This window comes from Lynx rufus, unplaced genomic scaffold, assembly GCF_022079265.1.
Source record: "Lynx rufus isolate CCGP_SWC_20201006 ecotype Redwood Valley unplaced genomic scaffold, mLynRuf1.p SCAF_9, whole genome shotgun sequence".
In the NCBI taxonomy this organism is placed as follows: Eukaryota; Metazoa; Chordata; class Mammalia; order Carnivora; family Felidae; genus Lynx; species Lynx rufus.
Genome location: NW_025814897.1, coordinates 73706400 through 73726326, shown reverse-complemented (window position 1 = coordinate 73726326; position 19927 = coordinate 73706400). Strand labels below are relative to the sequence as shown.

The 19927-nt window shown below is 51.9% G+C and overlaps 1 protein-coding gene across 1 annotated transcript in view; it reads left to right on the top strand.

Annotated features, from left to right (window-relative positions):
• The window catches only part of USH1C (USH1 protein network component harmonin), a 47252-nt gene extending 27942 nt beyond the window's left edge, over window positions 1-19310 (top strand). Inside the window, exons 16-28 of the mRNA XM_047072021.1 lie at window positions 627-779; window positions 2117-2233; window positions 2763-3245; window positions 7023-7142; window positions 8222-8272; window positions 10971-11012; window positions 11553-11606; window positions 11934-12033; window positions 15467-15573; window positions 16024-16026; window positions 16854-16909; window positions 17881-17983; window positions 19131-19310. Coding sequence (XP_046927977.1) covers window positions 627-779; window positions 2117-2233; window positions 2763-3245; window positions 7023-7142; window positions 8222-8272; window positions 10971-11012; window positions 11553-11606; window positions 11934-12033; window positions 15467-15573; window positions 16024-16026; window positions 16854-16909; window positions 17881-17983; window positions 19131-19310 — 1569 coding nt within the window. The remainder of the gene's footprint in view (window positions 1-626; window positions 780-2116; window positions 2234-2762; window positions 3246-7022; window positions 7143-8221; window positions 8273-10970; window positions 11013-11552; window positions 11607-11933; window positions 12034-15466; window positions 15574-16023; window positions 16027-16853; window positions 16910-17880; window positions 17984-19130) is intronic.
• Window positions 19311-19927: the final 617 nt, after the last annotated feature.

The window sequence follows — 19927 nt, the reverse complement described above, 5'->3', positions numbered from 1 at the left end:
AGAGCAAAATCTGATGTCCCTGGCTCTGGGCTCCCAGGTCTGAGGCTGGCTACTACCTCCTGAAGCTTAGGACAGAGGATCTCTGCAAATGAGACTCGTCAGCTCTCCCAGATTTTTTGTAGAATCTCCCAGGATGCATCTCTGTTGTCTGAACATGAGACGCCTCTCTTTCCAGATGATGGAGAAGGCGTGTGCTCAGATACTAGGACACAAATACAATGTATTCTATTTATACACCACTTTCATTTTATAAGGCTCTTTTATAGATGTTATTTTATTGGCTCTGAGGGCAAGCCTATAGGCAGGAATTTCTTCTATTTTGAAGATGAGGTGAATCAGGCCCAGAGAGGTTAAGGAACTTAGCCAAGATCACACAGCTACTTAGTGAGCTAGTAAGCCAGTTCTTCTGGCTGGAAAAAGGAATGTGTCTCCCACTCCACAGTGGGTAGCACAGTGGGTAGACCTGTCCTAAATCTGAGGTCCAGTGCCCAGTGCAGATGGGCAGAGCAGGGGGAGGGGCTCACTTCTGGTGTTGTCTGTGGGCTGAGTGCCCTGTTTGCTGTGCTGTGCCAGTGTCTACACTGCCTTTTAACCCTTGCCATGTAAACAATACCACATCTGCTCAGAAAGGAAAGGATAAGAAGAAAGCCAAGTATGACAGCCTGCAAGAGTTGAGAAAGAATAAGAAGGAACTAGAGTTTGAGCAAAAGCTTTACAAAGAGAAAGAGGAAATGCTGGAAAAGGAAAAACAACTGAAAATCAACCGGCTGGCCCAGGAGGTATGTGTCTGGCTCACAGGCTAGGTGAGCATCCCCAGAACATAATTGGGTTGTTCCCCACCATGCTCCCAGGGAACCAGCTGGAGTTGTGTTCCCCAAGTGGAGTCCAAGGATGGAGTGAGCCCTGCGCTTCTGCTCAGTCTAGAATGTGTGATCATCCCACTTGCCCAGGGTCATGGAGACCACCTTCTGGCTTAGGTGTATGTTTGGCATGGAGACTAGAATCCTTGCTAAAGTATGGGTCTGAGGCTAGCCTCTCTGCCCAGAATGTCACACTTAGGTTCACCCTTCACATACCTTGCTAGAGGTTTGAGTCTGTCCCCTCCATCCCAGCCCCACCAGAGTATGAGTCCAAGGCCAGACCTGTCCACCCTATGTGTGAATATGAGGTCTTTCTCTGCACTCAGGGTATGACCCCAAGGCTAACCCCTCTGCCTAGATTATAGGACTGAAATTAGCCTTCCACCCACTTGTCATCAGGTCTGCGTCTGTCCAGCCTCTCTCCCCAGGTTATGAGTCCAAGACCAAATTTCCCCCACCTGCATTCGCTCTGAGAGTATGGGTCAGAGGCTAACCCCGTTGTGTAGGTGAGGTGTCTGAGGCTATTCCCCAATTGATCAGGCAGTGAGTCAGGCTGCTTCCATCAACATAAGATGTATCCTAAGCTAGATCTCTTCAACCTGGACGTGTATCTAAAGCTGTCCCCTTCAAGATACGACAAAAGCAGTCGTCCAACATGAGTAATTCCTATTTCCTAGATGAGTTGGGTGACTTTAACTCCCTAGCTATTGGAGAGGTTATTGGTTCTGCTTCTCTTTAATGCTTCCATGAATCAGAATGCCAAGCTGATTAGATTACAAAATCAGAGTAATGCTGGAAAATGTGAAGTGCATTAGGTCTGGCATTAGGAGCGAGTAAGCAACAAAATTAAAAATAAAATCCAACTTGTTCTTCTGGAACAAAGTAGCCTGGAAGGGGAAAAAGAGTAAAATTAAAATTTTGGCATGTTCCAGGAGCCTACAAAAGGGCCATTTTTAGAGAATCCCAAGATCCCAGAGTTCATGGGGACCCTGGGAGCCTTATCCCAACTAGTTCCAAAGCACAAGTCCCTCCTCTGATTTTGCTAAGTGCCATTAGTCAGCTTGACACTCCAGCATCCTCTCCCTTCTATTTCCACCTCTTCTGGGGCCAGATGGAATAAGCCAGGGTCTTTTGCTGGATAGTGGACACACCCAACAGTACTCTTTAAAGAAGTGCTTCTATGCTGCTGATTTGAGTGCGCCACGCACGTGTGACTCAAGTGTGCCTCTCCTTTTTGCACTGGCTTTGGGTCCTAGGTGTCCGAGACAGAGCGGGAAGACCTTGAGGAATCGGAAAAGATTCAGTATTGGGTGGAAAGGCTCTGTCAGACACGCCTTGAGCAGATTTCCTCTGCTGATAATGAGATTTCAGAGGTAACAGAGCCCTTCTTTCCACATAGACCCTCCTGCTGACTTCAGAATGACCCACTCTGGGGACAGTGGGAGGCAAGATGGCCACATCAGGTTCACTGTCCAGGGCCACCCCTACCAGCCCACTCTGCCTTGCTCTCTGGAGGAGGGGGACATCGCTACATTTCTGGGCTTATCTCCTGAGTGGCCAGCAAGTCCTAACCCATCTGAGATGGTCTCAGGCATGTTGTTCTGGAGCAAGGGTGCCCCTTTCACTATTGAGTTGTTCCAGGTTAGATAAACTGTATGGGCACCTTACTTGTCACACATATGAGATAACTTGGGACTGTCCTACATTTGGACACTCCTTCCTAGCCACTTGGTTTGGGCTCACCTGAGCACCCAGGTGACAGAGAAGTGACAACCCCATGATTCTGGTTGGAGGGTGGTGGATTTCCAGCAGCAAGAGAAACAGGAAAGCATTATACTCAGTGTTTTATGAAGTGGAGCACTGGTCAGACAATTACAGAACTTCCTTGCAACCCTCCCCCAGATGACCACGGGGCCCCCGCCTCCCCCGCCTTCTGTGTCTCCCCTGGTCCCGCCCCTGAGACGCTTCGCTGGTGGGCTGCACCTCCACACCACTGACCTGGATGACATCCCCTTGGACATGTTCTACTATCCCCCCAAGACTACCTCGGCCTTGCCTGTGATGCCCCACCCCCCACCCTCCAACCCATCCCCCAAGATCCCCGCGCCCCCTGTCCTTCCCTCATCAGGCCGTGTGAGTGCCTCTTCTTCACCCTGGGTCCAACACACTCCACCCCCCATTCCCATCCCTCCCCCACCATCTATCCCCACCCAAGACCTGACTCCTACCCGCCCGCTACCCTCGGCACTGGAAGAGGCACTGGGCAACCACCCCTTCCGTGCTGGGGACACAGGAAATCCAACAGAGGACTGGGAAGCAAAGAACCACAGTGGGAAGCCCACTAATTCCCCTGTCCCTGAACGGAGCTTCCCACCCACCCCAAAGGTACTGCGCCTGTTCTGCATGCTATGCTGGGAGGCAGGAAGAGTGGCAGGGCTGCTGTTTCCCACATCCTCCACTGCTCTTGTGAGCGGAGATGGGAAGAAACATCACCCCACCTCATTTTCGAAGAATGAGCTCCCAACCTGCCTGTTGTGGTCATCCTGCATGTGTTTGGTTTCTGCTAATGTTGAAGTACTATACAGTATGGTGAATTGCCTGTGGTACTTGTGATGAGCAACAGTGTATTTATGTCTGTTGGTTTCTCTTGGCTCCTCTTGGCTGGTATGGGCTGGTAAGGTTCAATATAGTACTGTGTTAATGAATAGCCAGAGCTCAGTCACGGCCGGTCACTTTTTGATATAAGCTCAGAAAATCTTGAATATGGGAAATGAATCCCCAGGTTAACAGGGGGAAACGAGGGGAAGATAAGTAGTAGAGCAGTATTAAGATCTTGTAAATGAAATGATAACACTGTCCAGTGCAGTGTTAGGACATTACAATGCCATTTTCTATGGAGTTAGCCAACTACATTGGCTTGAAGTATAATACCCAGAAATTTCTGGCCAACTTCCAGCTCCAGAAAAAAAAAAAAAAATGAAGACAGAGAGTTCCTAGAAATCTCCAGATTTACTATATACAGACTAGGGATTTTTTTTTTTTCTTGGATGTCAGGAGGCTGAACAGTGAGCTTTCTCAAAAAGACATATTTCTTATTAATTGTTCTTAATCCAAAGACTATTTTGGAAGAGGTAATCCCCAAGGAAGATATGGAGGTTTGATCCCATGGAGAGACAAACAAAATATTCCTCTGCTCCAGTAGCCATGGGGCCAGGCTTGAATCAGAGCTAAAGCGGCTCATATCAGCTAAGGGTAGGAGCTTAGAGAGAGGACAGTCAGTAGTGCCTGATCAGTGGTTTTTATTAACCTGCCCTGCATGGATTTGAGTCCCAGCATGAAAAACAGAATAAGCTTTTCAGAGCATTTGGGAAAGCTTGGAGGAAGGTGGGAAGGAAGAAAGTGCCAGATGCCAAAAAGGCGGCAGCTTCTGGCAGGGGACTCTCAGAGGGACTCCCTCTGGACCTCTGATGGGTCCTGAGCCCTGCAGTTCTGACGGAGAGAAGTCTATCTGTTCCAGGGAGGTCTTGTCCCAGAGCCCAGCCAGGAGCAGGTTCACTGGGGGCTGAGTTAGCCTGGCACAGAGGGCCATATCCTTCTTGTGAGTGCCCCCTATCAAGATGGGCAGCAGCTTTTCCTCAACAGATCTGATTCTACAAGCATGGATTGAGCACAAGCTTTGTGTCTCTATGTGAGGGGCAGAGGGGAGCAGTGCTGAAGGAGACACAGAGGAAATTGGCATACCTGTGCTCTCTAAGACTTTGCCATCTGAAGGATGAGCCACTGTCTGGCCAGCTATAAAATGGCACAGGTTTTAGTTTAGTTTTGTTTTTGTTTTTGTTTTTGTTTTTGTTTTTGTTTTTGTTTTTGTCAGCAGCTACCTTTATTTGGGCCAGACACAGGTGTTAGATATTCCCATCAATCAGACCAATATGGCTTATGAGCAAAACAGATAAAAAGAGGCAGGACCAGTTACCATTTTCCATGTGTTCACAGGGTTTTTATTTTTGGTTTTTGAGCTGGCCTTGAGTACGAATTTAGAGAAAGCTAAGGAACACCAATGAAAAAGCCCTATATTTACCCAATAGACATGTCATGCCCAGCTGCCCCTCTACTTAGAGAACAAAGCAGGAATGATGATGAACCTATCAGGGAAGGTGAAGTTTTCCAACAGAAAGCACACTTCCAGATCAGGTTTGAGACACCAGATCTCAACGCAGGACTTGTGCTCTGGGAAAGATGCATTCTAACAGAAGGTTGAAGGCACCTTTGCAGAGTAAAGGGCTTAATGAGCTGAGCTTTGGAGGATGGCAATACATGGAGGGTGGGAGGAAGGGCATCGAAGGTACAGGGAACGTAAAGATGGTAAGGAGGAACCACCCTGGGTTTGAATCCTGACTCTGCCACTAGCTGGTGACTCTGGTCATGCATTACTTCATCTGTCTGAGCCTGGGTGTCCTCGTCCCTAAAATGGGAATGCTAATGGCACCTACCTGTTATGAGGATCAAATGGATTAATACATGAACTCATTCGAAGTTAATACTTAGGAGAATGGCAGGCACGTGGTAGGTGCTCAGTAGACATTAACTATGATCAGTGACAGATCAGGATACAAGAAAATTTGGGTGTAGCTGCAAACACGAGATTGGAGGTAAACTCTGCAAACTTTTGAGTCGGAGTCAAGATTCAAAACAGGATCCAGCTTTCTCGGATTCCTCCAAGAATCACGAAGTTCCCACTGTTAGTTCCCCATCAGAGCACAGGGAAGGTTAAAAATTCCTCGACACGAGGAGCCTCTGAAACCTGGACCCTTGTGTCTTAAATGACATCAAAGCCAGGGCTATTCCTGACTTGAAGGCCAGGGGGCTGCTGTTTTGGTGAGCTTCATCCTGCCCATGCTAGCACTTTGGCCCTTGTACCGCTGCCCCTGCCTCATGGCATGCTCCGAGAGAGTCGTCACCTGCGCTGCTGCAGGAGGCGTGGGTGATCCCATGTCTGCATCTGCACCGTCAGCTCAGCCTCCAGCAGGCACCGGGTGGTGGAAACAAACACTTGTGTCCGCGTGGCACACGTGCCTGCCACATCACACCTGCCAGAGGAAGGTTTTCAGGGCCATGCCTGCTGCCCAGGCGCTGTTCTGTGTGCCCAGCATACTACTAAATCCTTCATTTATTCATTCAGCATGTTCAGTGAGCACCTACTAAATGCCAGACACTATGCCAGGCGCTGGAGAACCACCACAAAATGGGCAGCCCAGTCCCTGCCTGAGACCATCTGGTGAGGAGGACATATAAGTAAGCAGGAAACTACCACGCTACCTGGGGGGAGATGGGGGAACACAGGTACTGTAATGAGCTGGGGTGGAGTGGAAAAGCTCAAGGGGTGCCTTATGAAGGCAGTGACACCCAAGATAACACCTGGGCAGGTAAAGGCAGAGAGAGGAAAGAGCATATACATAAATCAGGGCAAGAAAGCCTGGCGTTTTGGAGGCTAAAGTGAGGCAGAGCCGGGAGGGTGAGGGGTGAAGGATGAGGTTGCAAAGGAAGGTGAAGAGACTCATGAAGGACCTTGCAGGTGAAGCTCAGTAGTCAGCGAGGACCCATGAAGAGTACGGGCAGAGCTGTGACCTGAATCGATTTGTCTTGTCCAAGGTGATGGAGTGTGTTAGAGCAAAGCAGACAGGTTGCATCGGCTCTCCTGGATGCTACTCTTACTGGTCCTCACCGTCAGTCTTTGAGCCTCTGTAACCACCCACCAGGGACAGCAGATGCTTTGTGTGTAGTCCAGGGGATGGAACCGTGGCCGGAAGAAATAGCCTTTAGGGAGAGAGGAGGCTGGATGGCATCCGTGACCACTGAGAGAGAACGTTGAAAGTGTATCCTCTGAGTGACAGTGGCTGCTGGCGCCCCTGTAACGAGGCTCTGGCTCAAGTCTCTGCTTTCTTAGAGCCACCCAGTAGTTTCTGTGGCCTCAGAATGCGCTGTGGCCAATGAACTTGTCTTTCTGCTGAAGATCACACCCTCAGCACCTCCAACAGGGTGAATGAACCAGGCGGGCTCGGCATGTGCATGACGTGAATTTGCATGTGTGTTGAAGTGCCCTGGTTGACCTGGGCCACCCCCACCACGACTTCACATGGGTTTCTCTTAAACTAACCCTTGTAGACATTTTGCCCAAGCCCACAGCCTCCACGAGGCCCTGGCGTGTCCACCATCTCCAAACCTGTCATGGTCCACCAGGAGCCCAACTTCATCTACAGGCCAGCTGTGAAATCCGAGGTCCTGGTAAGCCCCTTCCTTGGATCCTCTCCAGGGCATCTCCTGAGACAGGGACAAGACCTGTCTCCTCTGGGTTCTGCTGCCTCTGGACGGAGAGTTAGGTGGGATACAAACGCACATTAAGTGCCAGCTCCTGACTTCTCCTTGGCCAAGAGGTGAATCCACACGGGTATAAGCCAGGGTTGACAGGACCAGTGAAATTCCTCTTCCTCACTTGACCAGACGGCCTGGAGCTCCATCTAGAAGTGATAATGGCAACAGCTCAGACTTATTGTGAACCTACTGCATGTCAGGATTCAGTGTGTCAGGATACTGAGGCATAGAGGGGTTAAGTCGGTTGCCCAAGGCAGAGCAAGATCTTACTACTTACTCCAGAGTCTTTTAGACTCCACAGCTCAAGCTCTTACCTACATTGCCATCTTGCCAAACCTACAGTGATTCCACCGGCCCAGGCCTCTGCCCCTAAAGCCTGGCGTGGCATGGTGCAGAAGGCCCTCAGGTGGAAAACTGGCCAAAGTGGATCCACTCAGTTTCTCCAACTCGTCGCTCACTCCTCACTGGACTGGGAGTGGGAGGTGTGGTCCTGAGGGGTGGGGGCAATAGAGTCTGCCCACTCCCAGTCACCTACGGCTGACCCATGTGTAACCCTCATGTCCCAGGGGTACCAGGCACAGACTGGACTCCCACCCACAGCGAGAAGAAAGTCATGCCAGAATTTTTCTTCCCCTTTCAAGGAAACCCTATCCAAATGTCAGGGCAGGACAGCTCAGATACTTATTTTGAGCTTTTGCTGTCCTGTCAGCTTCCCAAAGATCAAAGTTCATGCCCCTGCGATAACCTGCTGATGCATCCATGTCGCATTCTCTGGCTGGTGACAACCAGTGGCGTCTGCTTGACTTGAACTGGGCAGCTGCTGCATCTGGGGGCATCGGGCAGGCCCCTGACATAAATCAGGCTGTGTCTATTTGGGGAGGGAGGTTGGCAGGGCAGCCCCAGGCTGGCAGGCCCAGGGTTTGGCACCAGAGGGCAGACGAGACCTATTGGTAACGTCCAGTGTGGAACTTTGTATTTTTTTTTTCTGGCAGCCACAGGAGATGTTGAAGAGGATGGTGGTTTATCAGACCGCGTTCAGACAAGTAAAGCGATACCTGTCGTGTGTCTGTAGTCCTCCCCGCCACCCCCATCCCTCCCACTCTGACTTCTCTCGCTGCTGGGAGTGCCATTTGGCTCTGAAGCAGCCCCAACTACCATCTGCCAGAACCTCAGGCCAGAGCTATGTTCCTGTTGCCTGCAGCCAGGAGTTGGGAACGGTCTCCTATCAGGAGGGGACCCTGGCTTTATTAGACCCCATCCCCAAGCTAAGAGCAGCAGGACCTTGAGGGCTCTGCTCTTTTGCTACTGTTTGTTCAAAGAGGAGCAGGCAGAGGGAACCCTCAGAGGGTCACCGAGGCCAAGATGGGCCCTCGCTGCAGCCCTAGGAGAGAAGAAAGGGGGGCCTGAGGTGTCTCCCTGTCCCTCCCCTGTCTTGTCCCCTCAAGGCAGATCACAGCTGTACGTGGCACTGGATCAGTCAGGAAGGATGTGGTAGCCCAGATCCTCCACCTGCCTGGAGTGTTCCTGTGCACAAGGATATGGACGTTTTTCCCCAGCCGAGCAGTGGTATCAGACAGGCAACCACTTATCTTCCCCCCTCCTGGAAGCTCATATTCACAGAGCCAGCCAATGGATTGGCTGTGTCACCACCAGTGAAAGAGATCCCAAGACAGAGAAAGACCTTGCAGCCAACCTCACCGATAACCCGCCACAAGACCGCAGGCTGATTTGACTACAGGCAGAGCAATACAAGAGGGAGGTGTCAGCTTCACAGTGAGACCTGGGAGTCTGCAAAGGAGGCTGCTCCCAGCCCAGGCCTGGGGAGTGACAGGCGACAGCTAACAAGGTGTCAAGCACAGTTTCTAAATACGTTATGTATCTGAACTCGTTTAATCTTTATAGCAACCCTAGGAGGTAAGTGCAATGATCACCTCCATTTTGTAGATGAGAAATTGAAACAGAGAGGTTAGGAAACATGCCCATGATGGCACAGCTACTGTCAGACCCTGGAGTTGCATCCAGGAGGTCAGGCTCCACAGTCAGGCTCCTACCTGCTACACCGTCCTACCTCTCGAAGCACTGTGATTATGAGACAGATATTTAAAGGCCTTGTTGCTTAGGGTACAGACAGCTCTCAAAGAGAGAGAGGCTGGATGGTGAGAAGCCCAAGGACCTAGACTGGACGTCAAACCCTTGCTCCACTACCCCCTGGCTGGATGACCTGGGGCATAAATGTCAGCTTTCTGGGCCTCAGTTTCTCCATCTCTTCAAGGGCTGACCAGCTGTAGTGGCTTATAAGTCTATGATCTGAACTCAAGACACAAATGCTTGCCATCTGGCCATCCTGAGAGCAGATTCTCACAGGGAGGGAGAAGGGGAAGCCCATAGCCAGCACTGCCCAGTTTTCCAGAAGAAATAGCTAGAAGTGGTCTGGGTCCTCAGTGAAAGAGCACTGACTCCATATCCTGCCTAGTGACCTCTCCCACCCCTGGATTTGCCGCATCCCTTCCTCTGTTTGCTGACACCCACAGACTGACCTGGGAGTGGCCTCTGAGCTGGGCCAGACTCCAGACTCCCAGGCTCTTGGGGGCTGAGCCTGAGCAATGAAGACTCATGAGGAGGGAGGGCAGATTGATGCTTAGGGAGTTGGGGCCTCCCTGTCTGATGATGCTTGTTCCTCGTCTTGTGCCCAGAACTTGTTTGCTGCATGCTGGGCGTAGAGAGGGCAGCGGCCTCTCCATGATGCTGGCCACAGGCCTGGGGGGACACTTGGTGTGGCCTAGGAACTACGTGCTGGGGGTGGCTCCATGTAGTCTAGCAGGGCCTGTGTGGGCCCTGCCACTGGGCCTCTCTTCTGCTCCCACCTGCCCGTGGGGATGAACTGTGGCTTTGCTGCTCTAGGACTCGGCGTACCTGGACCCTCAGTCTGTGGACCCTGGGCTCCCATTCTCTGTGTGCGATTCCTAGGAAGGCAGTGTGTGCTGATTTTGCCCCCCATCTTCCTTCTTACCAGCTTGTTTCTACACTTGGGGACATTGTTCCCACAGCCCTCCCCAAGCCAGAGCTCCTGAGCTATGTCTCCTTCCTCCTCCCCTGGCTAAGATTCTGGGGAGAACTCTTACATTCTAGATAAGCATTACGTAAAGAACAGTGCTGGGCATGGGGCAAGCGCAGACACCCCTGTTCTTCCTGGAGCCTGACATCCCTTTCTCCCCTCCCCCCAATCATCTTGTGGCCAGATTCCCCAGGGAGAGCAGCCTCTTGCGCAGTGTTGTCTTTCTTTGGGGTCAGAGCACTGGGTGGAGACAAGCTGGGCTTCATCCCCAGAACCTGAACCTGGCCTCTCACGGGCACCCGGAGGAACTCAGATAGGACCTGAATGCCTTGAAGCTGTGGGCAGATGATACCTTTGGCAAGGCTGACACTGGCTGCTCAGACCACCTGAACATCAGTGGGTGCCGCTGCCAGCTCCAGACGCCCACCCCACTGGAATGGTGCAGGGTCCAGGGCTGGGCTTTCTCAAATGCTGTCATAGCTTCCTGCTTCTCCCCAGGCAGAGGCGCTCTGGCTATTGGGGTTTCCCGCCTCCTCCCTGCATCTGCATCCAGGCCACATCTGGCCCCCCACGCTCTCCCCTGCCTCTGACCCATTCCTGTCTTTCCCTCTGCCTTAAGCTTGTTTCCCACAGCGACCCTCAGGGAACTCTGCTCTGTGGCCCTGACACCCTCCCTTTCCTTCCAGGATTTCCGGAAATATGAGGAAGACTTTGACCCCTACTCCATGGTGAGAAGATAACTCTCCTCCCTTGGGGAGTAATCCCAGGAATAGGAGTGGGGGATTATGGTGTGTTCAGTGATGGTACATTCTGAGCCCTGGGGTCCTGGGGATGAAGTGGGGCAAGTGAGGAGCCCCAAGGATCCCCAACTGGTCTTTGGGGGTGAAGGCTCCTTTCAAAACAGCACTCTGGTGTGACCCCCAGGGCTGGTTGGGGCCGAGGAGGGTTATAACCGCAGTTTCACATGCTGAGCCCTATGACCAGGTGCTGCGTGGTTTGCTGGGTGGCACATCCTCACCCAGCCCTCACGGAATTCTCACAAAGAATGGATCTGGGATCTGTGTGGCCACCTCTGTGTGTGTGTGTGTGTGTGTGTGTGTGTGTGTGTGTGTGTATCCATGTGGCCGCCATGAGGCCTGGGACCCCCCCCCCCAGTTGAAGACCGATGGGTGTGGGGCTGGGAAGGGTCCCCTTGTCCATGTACTTTGTGGGGCCCCACCCTTACCCTCCAGGCAAACTCACAGCTTCCAACTGTCTGTTCCCTCTAGTTCACCCCAGAGCAGATCATAGGGAAGGATGTCCGCCTCCTGCGCATTAAGAAGGTACGTGGGCACGTGAAAGTCAAGCGGCCACCACCCTTCTCTGCCCCAGCCCCTTCCCATCTCAGTCCCCTGCTTCCACTCTTGAAGAGACTCCTGGGTGACTCCTCAGATCCCATTTCTTCTCCTTTCTTCCCTGGGAATGTTCCCTCCAATGGTGGGACCACACACCCAGGTCCCACTTAGTGTCCCTACCCCCTTTTCTCCCTGATGGCACTGTCGTTGGCCCCGTGGCTTCTCTTGCCCTCTCTGTAGCCCTGTCAAGAGGCCCACAGGTGCCCACAGGCTGCTGTCTGCGTGGATCCCTGAGGCCTGTTTTTCTCTAACCAGGAGGGATCCTTAGATCTGGCCCTGGAAGGCGGTGTGGACTCCCCGGTCGGAAAGGTGGTCGTCTCAGCTGTGTATGAGGGGGGAGCTGCTGAGCGGCATGGTGAGTGGGGACCAGCTATGCCCCAGTTTGGGGATGGTGTGGTGGTATACAGGTCCCCTCAGGAAAGCACACAGCTGCCAACTTGGGGGGGCTGACAGTTGCTCAAGAATTCCCCACCATCTGAATGGGTCCATCTATCCATTGAGTCCACATGTTGCCCGTGGGCATTTGATAGTGCCAGGGCTATGGGTATACAGTGAACCAGACTCCACGCTGCCCTCCAGGGGCTCCCCATCTAGTGGTGAAAACATGCTCAGAATTGTCTGATTCTGGCAATAACAGTGCAGCATGCTAAGAGCTGACAGAGGAGTGGGGGCGTGGAGGGAAGTTGTGGGATCCTGAGGGGCCCCTAACCCACCAAGGGAAGGCTCCCTACAAGCATGATACCTGAGCTGAGCCTTAAAAGATAAGTCAGTGTTAGCCTTATGATGATGGGAAATAACTTTCCAGGAAGAGGGGACAGCACATGTAAAAGCGAGAAAGAAACCATCAAAACCTTCCCTGTTCTTTTAAAAATAAGGGCCAACAGGGGCGCCTGGGTGGCTCAGTCGGTTAAGCGTCCGACTTCGGCTCAGGTCATGATCTCACGGTCAGTGAGTTCGAGCCCCGTGTCAGGCTCTGTGCTGACAGCTCAGAGCCTGGAGCCTGTTTCAGATTCTGTGTCTCCCTCTCTCTCTGCCCCTCCCCTGTTCATGCTCTGTCTCTCTCTGCCTCAAAAATAAATAAACGTTAAAAAAAATTAAAAAAAAAAAAGATAAGTCAGTGTTAGCCTTATGATGATGGGAAATAACTTTCCAGGAAGAGGGGACAGCACATGTAAAAGCAAGAAAGAAACCATCAAAACCTTCCCTGTTCTTTTAAAAATAAGGGCCAGCAGGGGCGCCTGGGTGGCTCAGTCGGCTAAGCGTCCGACTTCGGCTCAGGTCATGATCTCACAGTTTGTGAGTTCAAGCCCCGCATTGGGCTCTGCGCTGACAGCTCGGAGCCTGGAGCCTGCTTCAAATTCTATGTCTCCCTCTCTCTCTGCTCCTCCCCTGCTCACGCTCGGTCTCTCTCTCCTTCAAAAATAAATTAAAACATTTAAAAAAAAATTAAAAAAAATAAGGGCCAACGTCTGTCAAGAACTCATCACGCACCAGATGCCATTCTAAGTACCTGCACCTATGCCGTCTAAAGTGTTCACGTGTATTAACTCATTAATCCTTATGACAACACCAAAAGTAGGTACTGTTGTTACTTTCATCTTACAGCTTAGGGAACCGAGGCACAGAAAGGTTAAATGCTTGTTCAAGGACCCATGGCTGGCAAGTGGTGGAGGCAGGACTTGAACCCAAGCAGTTTTGTCATTTTGCTTTTTCTTGCCTTAAAGCCACTCACCTGTCAGGGTCTGAAAACTCATCATTAGTGATTTCTTTTTTTTTTCTAATTTTTTTTAACATTTATTTATTTTTGAGAGACCCAGCATGAACAGGGGAGGGGCAGAGAGAGAGAAAGACACAGAATCCGAAGCAGGCTCTAGGCTCCGAGCTGTCAGCACAGAGCCCTACACAGGGCTCGAACACTCGAATTGTGAGATCATGACCTGAGCTGAAGTCGGATGTTTTTTTAACCGACTGAGCCACCCAGGCGCCCCAGTGATTCCTTCTTCCAAGTCCAAGAGCCTTTTCAGTACTCTTTTTTTGAAGGAATCAGTGGCCTTGAAGGAGAAGCCTCGGGCCACTCACCTTTCCAGGCCAGAGCAGGAATCCCATGGTCAGATCCCTCCTGGGATGTGCTAAGCTGCAGACGGTGGAATGAAGGGTGGGTGACGACATGGGCAGGTGACAGAGTGATAAGACAGTCACCAGGCTGCTGGCAGCCAGGCTTCTGTTGGTTACAAAGGGGAATCCAGTTCCCACCTATGGCCCCCTGATGACCTCAGGCCTCTCACAGCCATACTCTGAGCCTTCATTTCAGCTGTGGAGCGGGGCCTGCTCAGCTAGGCAGCTGCCATGGCCCGCTGCTGCCCTCCTAGCCCATTTGACACATCTCAGTACTAGGTGAGTGAAGAGTTGCTGCCTGGCCTAGGAAAGACACCTGTCTACTGTGTCTGGCAGGGAAAAAGGACCAGAAAAAATGGATGACTTTCCCGGGTCCCTCCCTTCCTTACAAAGCTCCAGCCCAACCACTGCCTTATTGCTCCTGAGGCTCCATCTTGGGTTTGTACAAAAGGAAAAAGTCACCTCTCCCCAGACCCACTGGCCAGAGGAAACTGCAGTCTATAGTCTGGTCCCACACTGCTTTGGACTTACCAGCAGCTGCTGGAAGTTTCTCCAGGAGCCTGTGTGTTTTAAGCCACTGCCACACCACAGTGTTCAGTAACACACACCGCATTCCTGTGGCTTCAGGCCTGCAAGGCTTCTGGGTGATCTATTTCAGCATAATCCAGAGAATGTTCCGTGGACACCAGAACTGAGAGAAATCCCTTAAAAAAATTTTTTTAAGGTTCTGAAGTTGAAGATGTATGAGAAACCATGCACAATCTACCCACTTCTTGGAGAGCCACAATACATAGTAGCATGTGCAAGGCTCTGACAAGTCCTGCAGTGAGTAACTCTGCTTAGCTTATAACTCAGCTTTTCCCAAACTTATTAGACCATAGGTCATCTTATCCTGGAGGACCTTTAACATCATTCATTTATTCAAGAAATATAGTGAATTCTTATTTGTATGCTAGGTATTATGGTAAGTGCTAGGGGTACTGTGGCCAACGAAAGAGACGGTCCCTGCCCTCATGGAGCAGACAGTCTGGTGGGAGGGACCATCAATCAACAGATAGATATATGATTATAAATTATGAAAATGCTCTGCAGGAAAAGACTGGGGTGCTATGAGAGAACAATAGGAAAGACCTGCTCGAGATTGTGTGCAGGTCAGAGCAGTCTTCTCTGAGAAGGAGACATTTTATCTCAGCACTAGAAGAGAAGGGAGAGAAGGGGCAAGTGTCCCAGGTGGAACAGCATGTGAAGGCTCTGGGGCAGGAAGGAGCTCAGCCCTCTCAGGGGCCTGATGTAGACCGAGAGGGCTGAAGCACAGACAGGGACAGCTCACAGAACTAGTTCATGTTTCAGATGACTTCATGGGTAACACAGGTCTGCCTCCCTCCACAATAGTAGAGGCCTGGGCAAAGACTGGGGTGGCGATGGTTCATCACTGGTGTCCTGATTCTACTGAGCTGGGGTGAGGGAGTGGGGACAGGGTGGGTAGGAAGTGCCCTTTGAGTAACCTAGTGGATTGTTCCCCCCATGCCTTCTGAGCCCATCTCAGAATTGAGGGGTGAGGTTCCTTCAGTGAGGGCCCTACAGTGACCCCCTGCCCCTCAACTTTGCCAAGCCCTGGGACAGGTACATGTCATGTACAGGCCAGTTGACCAATAAGCCTCATTTTCCTGCAGGTGGCATTGTGAAAGGGGATGAGGTCATGGCGATCAATGGCAAGATTGTGACGGACTACACCCTGGCTGAGGCAGAGGCCACCCTGCAGAAGGCCTGGAGTCAGGGGGTAAGAGCAAACCCCCTCCATGTCTGCCTCCCCTGCCTGCCTGCCTCAAACCCTGACCTCTGCATCCAGGCCTTATAGTCAGGATGCCCCATCCCAGGGTGGGTATCCAGGGTCCCAGAAATTCTTGGGTGACACCCATATAACACATCCAGCCAATGGTCTCAATATGACAAGATGGGATTCAGAAAAATAAATGTCAGTTCTTGGCCTTGAGTCCAAAAAGCAGGTGGCACAAATACAGACTCCAGAAGACCTGGTGTGGCACGGCCTTCTCTAAGTGCACACTGATCAGGAATCAAAGGTGCTTGGGGCTACTAGAAAGCATTAAAAGAAGTAGAGGGCCCAAAATGGAGGAGGGTCTGGTGGTAGTCTGTTCTGTGCTCATTAGACAGCCACCTGGGTCAAGGCCACCACATAAGGTTTCCCTGGCTGTGCACTGCACAATCCGAGGGGGTGCCCTCCTACAGACTACAGTGTGGATGGTGCCCTCTCATGTTGTGCAATGCACAACCTGTGCAACTGTATGCAGGCAGCCGAGCCTGAGGTATTAAGTTCAGTGCCGAGGAAGCTGACCAGATGGGCCTGGGACCCACATGAAGGGATATGGAGAAGAGAAGATTCACGGGTAACATGATGACTGTCTTTGATTATCTGAAGGGCTACATTAGGGTAGAGGGAGCAGAAGTGTCCTCTGTGTTTCTTAAGGGCAGAACTGGATTGGATGGGGGGAGGTCCTGGGGAGAACTTTCAGTTCACTGGTAGGAGCTATATTGCATGGTAGAGGGGCCCAGTGATACTTCACTTACTTTTTATTGGATACACCCAAGCCGAGGGTGCACAATGATGGCTAAGCCAAGGATGGCAGTGATGCCATTGAGGGGATTCAAGTGTTAGAGTCAGAAAGCTAGGCCTGAAGTTCCCTGATTGGATGTGCATCAGATTGATCTAGGGAGATTGTTAAAAATACGATTTCTCAGGACCTTCCCCAGATTTCCAGGGGCATGTCTATGAGTCTAGAGTTTTAAGAAATCCCCCAGGTAGATTCTCACATTGCTGCCTGGTTCTGGACCACAGATCAGCATTTGGGAACTTAGTGTCATTCAAGGGCTCATAAACCTTGCGCTGTATGGTTGTGAAGTCCCAGAGATTGGAAGCTTCCCCATGGGAAGAAGGCCCCAGCCAGCTGATCTTGAGCCACCAGGAATGGGAATGGAGTGTCAAGGGAAGACATGACATCAATCCCTGAGCATGCCCCAGAGTCACAGGTCTTCTCCCCACAGGACTGGATCGACCTTGTTGTTGCCGTCTGTCCCCCCAAGGAATATGATGACGAGCTGTAAGTGTATGCGACCCCTGGCCCTCTGCTTTCTCTTTCTCCTCCTCCAGAATCTTGGCTACCTTCTCCCAGTCTGCCCCCGGCCTTCATCTAGCCTGAAGGATTGGTCCAAGCACACAGCTTCGAGGAGTAATTGATCCTAAAAACTCCCAGGTTAGAGAAAGCCTAGAACGAAGTCACTGTCCCCAAGCATTGTCAGTGCTGCCGCCACGACTGTCTTGTCCAAATTCTTCTTGACATATGGAAAACTGAGGCCCAGAGCTGGTCAAGATCTCAGGCCAAGTGAATGATGAAGCTGGGACAGCCTCAGCATTTCTGATTCCCCACTCAGCACATCATCCCCTGCACCATCATCAGCTAGTTTCCACATTTCTGTGTCTTTTACTATCTGGTAGTTCTTCCTGGATATGTAACTGCATTTCCTCATGCTGAGTCTCTAAGCAGCCAAGACCACAGGCTTTGGCCCCATCCTGCAGGATCTTCAGGGAGCCTTAGGCCAGTCTCCATCTTGCTCTATGATTCTCTGTATGTCTGTCTCTCGATGTATATGTCCCTTCTCTCTTACCCTGTCCTTTTCTTGCTTCCTCTGTTCCTGACCTGAATCTGTGCTCTCCTCTCTTTTACTGTGTATCCATTTCCCCTCGCTGTCTGTCAGTCTCTCTGCCTCTTTGGTGTCTGGTGTCCATCCTCATCATCTTCCTCCCCCCCACCCCTGCACCCCCCCACCCACACACTTATTCCTCACCTCACTGCTTGCCTGTCTTGGTTGTGCCTGCTTGCTTCCTCCGCCCTGCACCGGCTGAGTTCTGGGTACGTCTTGGAGAAATCAAGGTCCTGTAACAATTAGTTCTGGACCCAGGGCCTAGGCAGGACCCAAGACGGTTGCTAAGTGAAGAGAGAGGTCTGCTGGAGCTCTGCCTGAAAATAACCAAGCCATGTTTTGTGTTTCCTGCTCTGCTCTGTGTATGTAGCTCTTCTCTTCCCTCCTCTGCAGCCGAAAGCCCCCAGCCGGTCCGAAAGTTCCTTGAAGACCGTGCTCCCGTGCATAGACACAGGTTCCTCCTGCAGCTGGAGCCTGGCAGCCCCCCACGGTGAATAGGCAGGCGGGCTACAGGGCCCTGTCTGTCCATGCTGCATGCAGTGGCCATCTGCTGCCGGTGCTGGCAGGTTCTTTGGACTGGCATCTGGAGGGCTGTACAAGGCTCCATCCCTGAAGTGCCATCCAGGCCTGCTGTGGGCCACCCTGGAATTTTGTCCACCTCAAAGACCCTCCCACTCAGGGGGAGCCAATCAGAGCCCAGTTTGTAGCACACTCGGGACCTGGGTATCCCACTCACCAGAGCCCTTGAGAACAGCCATGGGTGCTATGCAGCACCCATGCAAGCAGGGTGGGGCAGTGAGCACCATTCTCTACTGGGCACAGACAGTGCCTGATGGGCTGGGTGAGCCCAGAGGAAGTGCAGCCTGGATATCCCCCCAGAGGTGTCCTCAGCGAAATGTGCCTCCCTTCCCTGGGAACACCACCCTCTGGGAGCCCCTGCTCTACCAGGCCCCATGCTTGGGCAGAGCCAGGGCAATTAGGAGGCAATTAAGGCTGGTCCAAAGAACCAGGGTTGGCCTATCTGAGCTGTTCATGTCCTGTTGTGACTTGTCATGGCCTGAGCCCTGCTTGGACCAAACTGTCCCCTGTGCCTTCTCTCTCCCTTGGCTCCAGCTCCCTTGACAGTGTCCTCTGTGGAACACTGTGGAGCCCAGTTTGGGGATGGGCTTCCCACTCTGTGACAGAGCTGTGCTCATGGACAGAGCTGGCAGGTGGCCGTGAAACTGGTGTTTGGTGTGGCCTAAGGCCCGCAGCTGGCAGCATATGGGGCAGACTGAGGCCTGGACTTGTTGACTTTTCTGTTACAAGTTTCTCAAAACATGAGGACCTCACGCTCCCAAGACAGCGGGCCCGCTCTGCCCTGCCTCCTGGGATGGCCTCAGTGGCCCTATGTTTTCTGCCACTTGTCATGTGCTCTTTGTAAGGGACCCCACACTGCCTTCTGGTCCCCTCCTGTCTCATCCCACATATCCCTTCTGACCTCTCCCTGGCCTCGTGCGTTGTGGCTATAGCGTCTGTGGAGCTGTGTGGGGCCTGCCGTGTGCTGCCTGTTGTCAGGCCCTGCCCTGGGCTGCGTGTGCACCCACAAGGCCTGCATCCGCCTGGTCTGCTTCTTCTTCCCCACAGGACCTTCTTCTGAAGTCCAGAAGGAGAAACCAAATTCACCCCTTGAAGCCAGCGAGCTCTGGACTCACCCTCCTGAACACAAAGCCTGGAACCAGCCTTGAGAGATGCCAGCCTGCAGGCACCCTGGAAACCTGCAGCCAGCACCCAGGGATTTCAGACTCCCACTGGCCCTAAAGTAGGGCTCCGTAAGGAACCCTGCAGGCCACTCTGATGCCCACCATGGAGGGAGGAAGAAGCTGTTCTGAAGAGGGCCCCTGGGATCCAGACTCTCATTTCTTGCTTCCAGCCCTGTGAATTTGGTTTCTCCCAGCCCTGGGAGACTACCCCCTTGAATTTGAACAGGCCCTGACTCCTGGGTTTCTTTCCCCTCCCTCTCCTCTTACTTCTGCTAATTGCTGCCACAAATCTTCCTCTGAACTCATTAACAAAATAAACTGTTTTATTTTCCAGCTTCCAGAAGTGAGTGTGGATTGGGGCAGCAGATTCAAAACTCTCAAGTTGAAAAAAAAAAGTACAAAAACAAACAAAATGTAAGGTCTTGGCCCTTATTCAAGAGTAGGAGACAGGACCCAGCTCTGGAATCTGGGTCTGACATGAAGGACATGATCAAATGGCCAGTGGCTGGCTTTGAGCAAGGGGGGCTGGGGCAGCAGGAGATGGGCTGGGCTGGGCTTTATGTCTCCTCAGAGAAAGATGGCGGGAAATGAAGCCACGAGATAGGGACTTTGCTCTGGTCCAGAAAGCATAGTTGTAGGCAGGAGTCCCAGAGGGTTACCTGTAAGTATGGGATG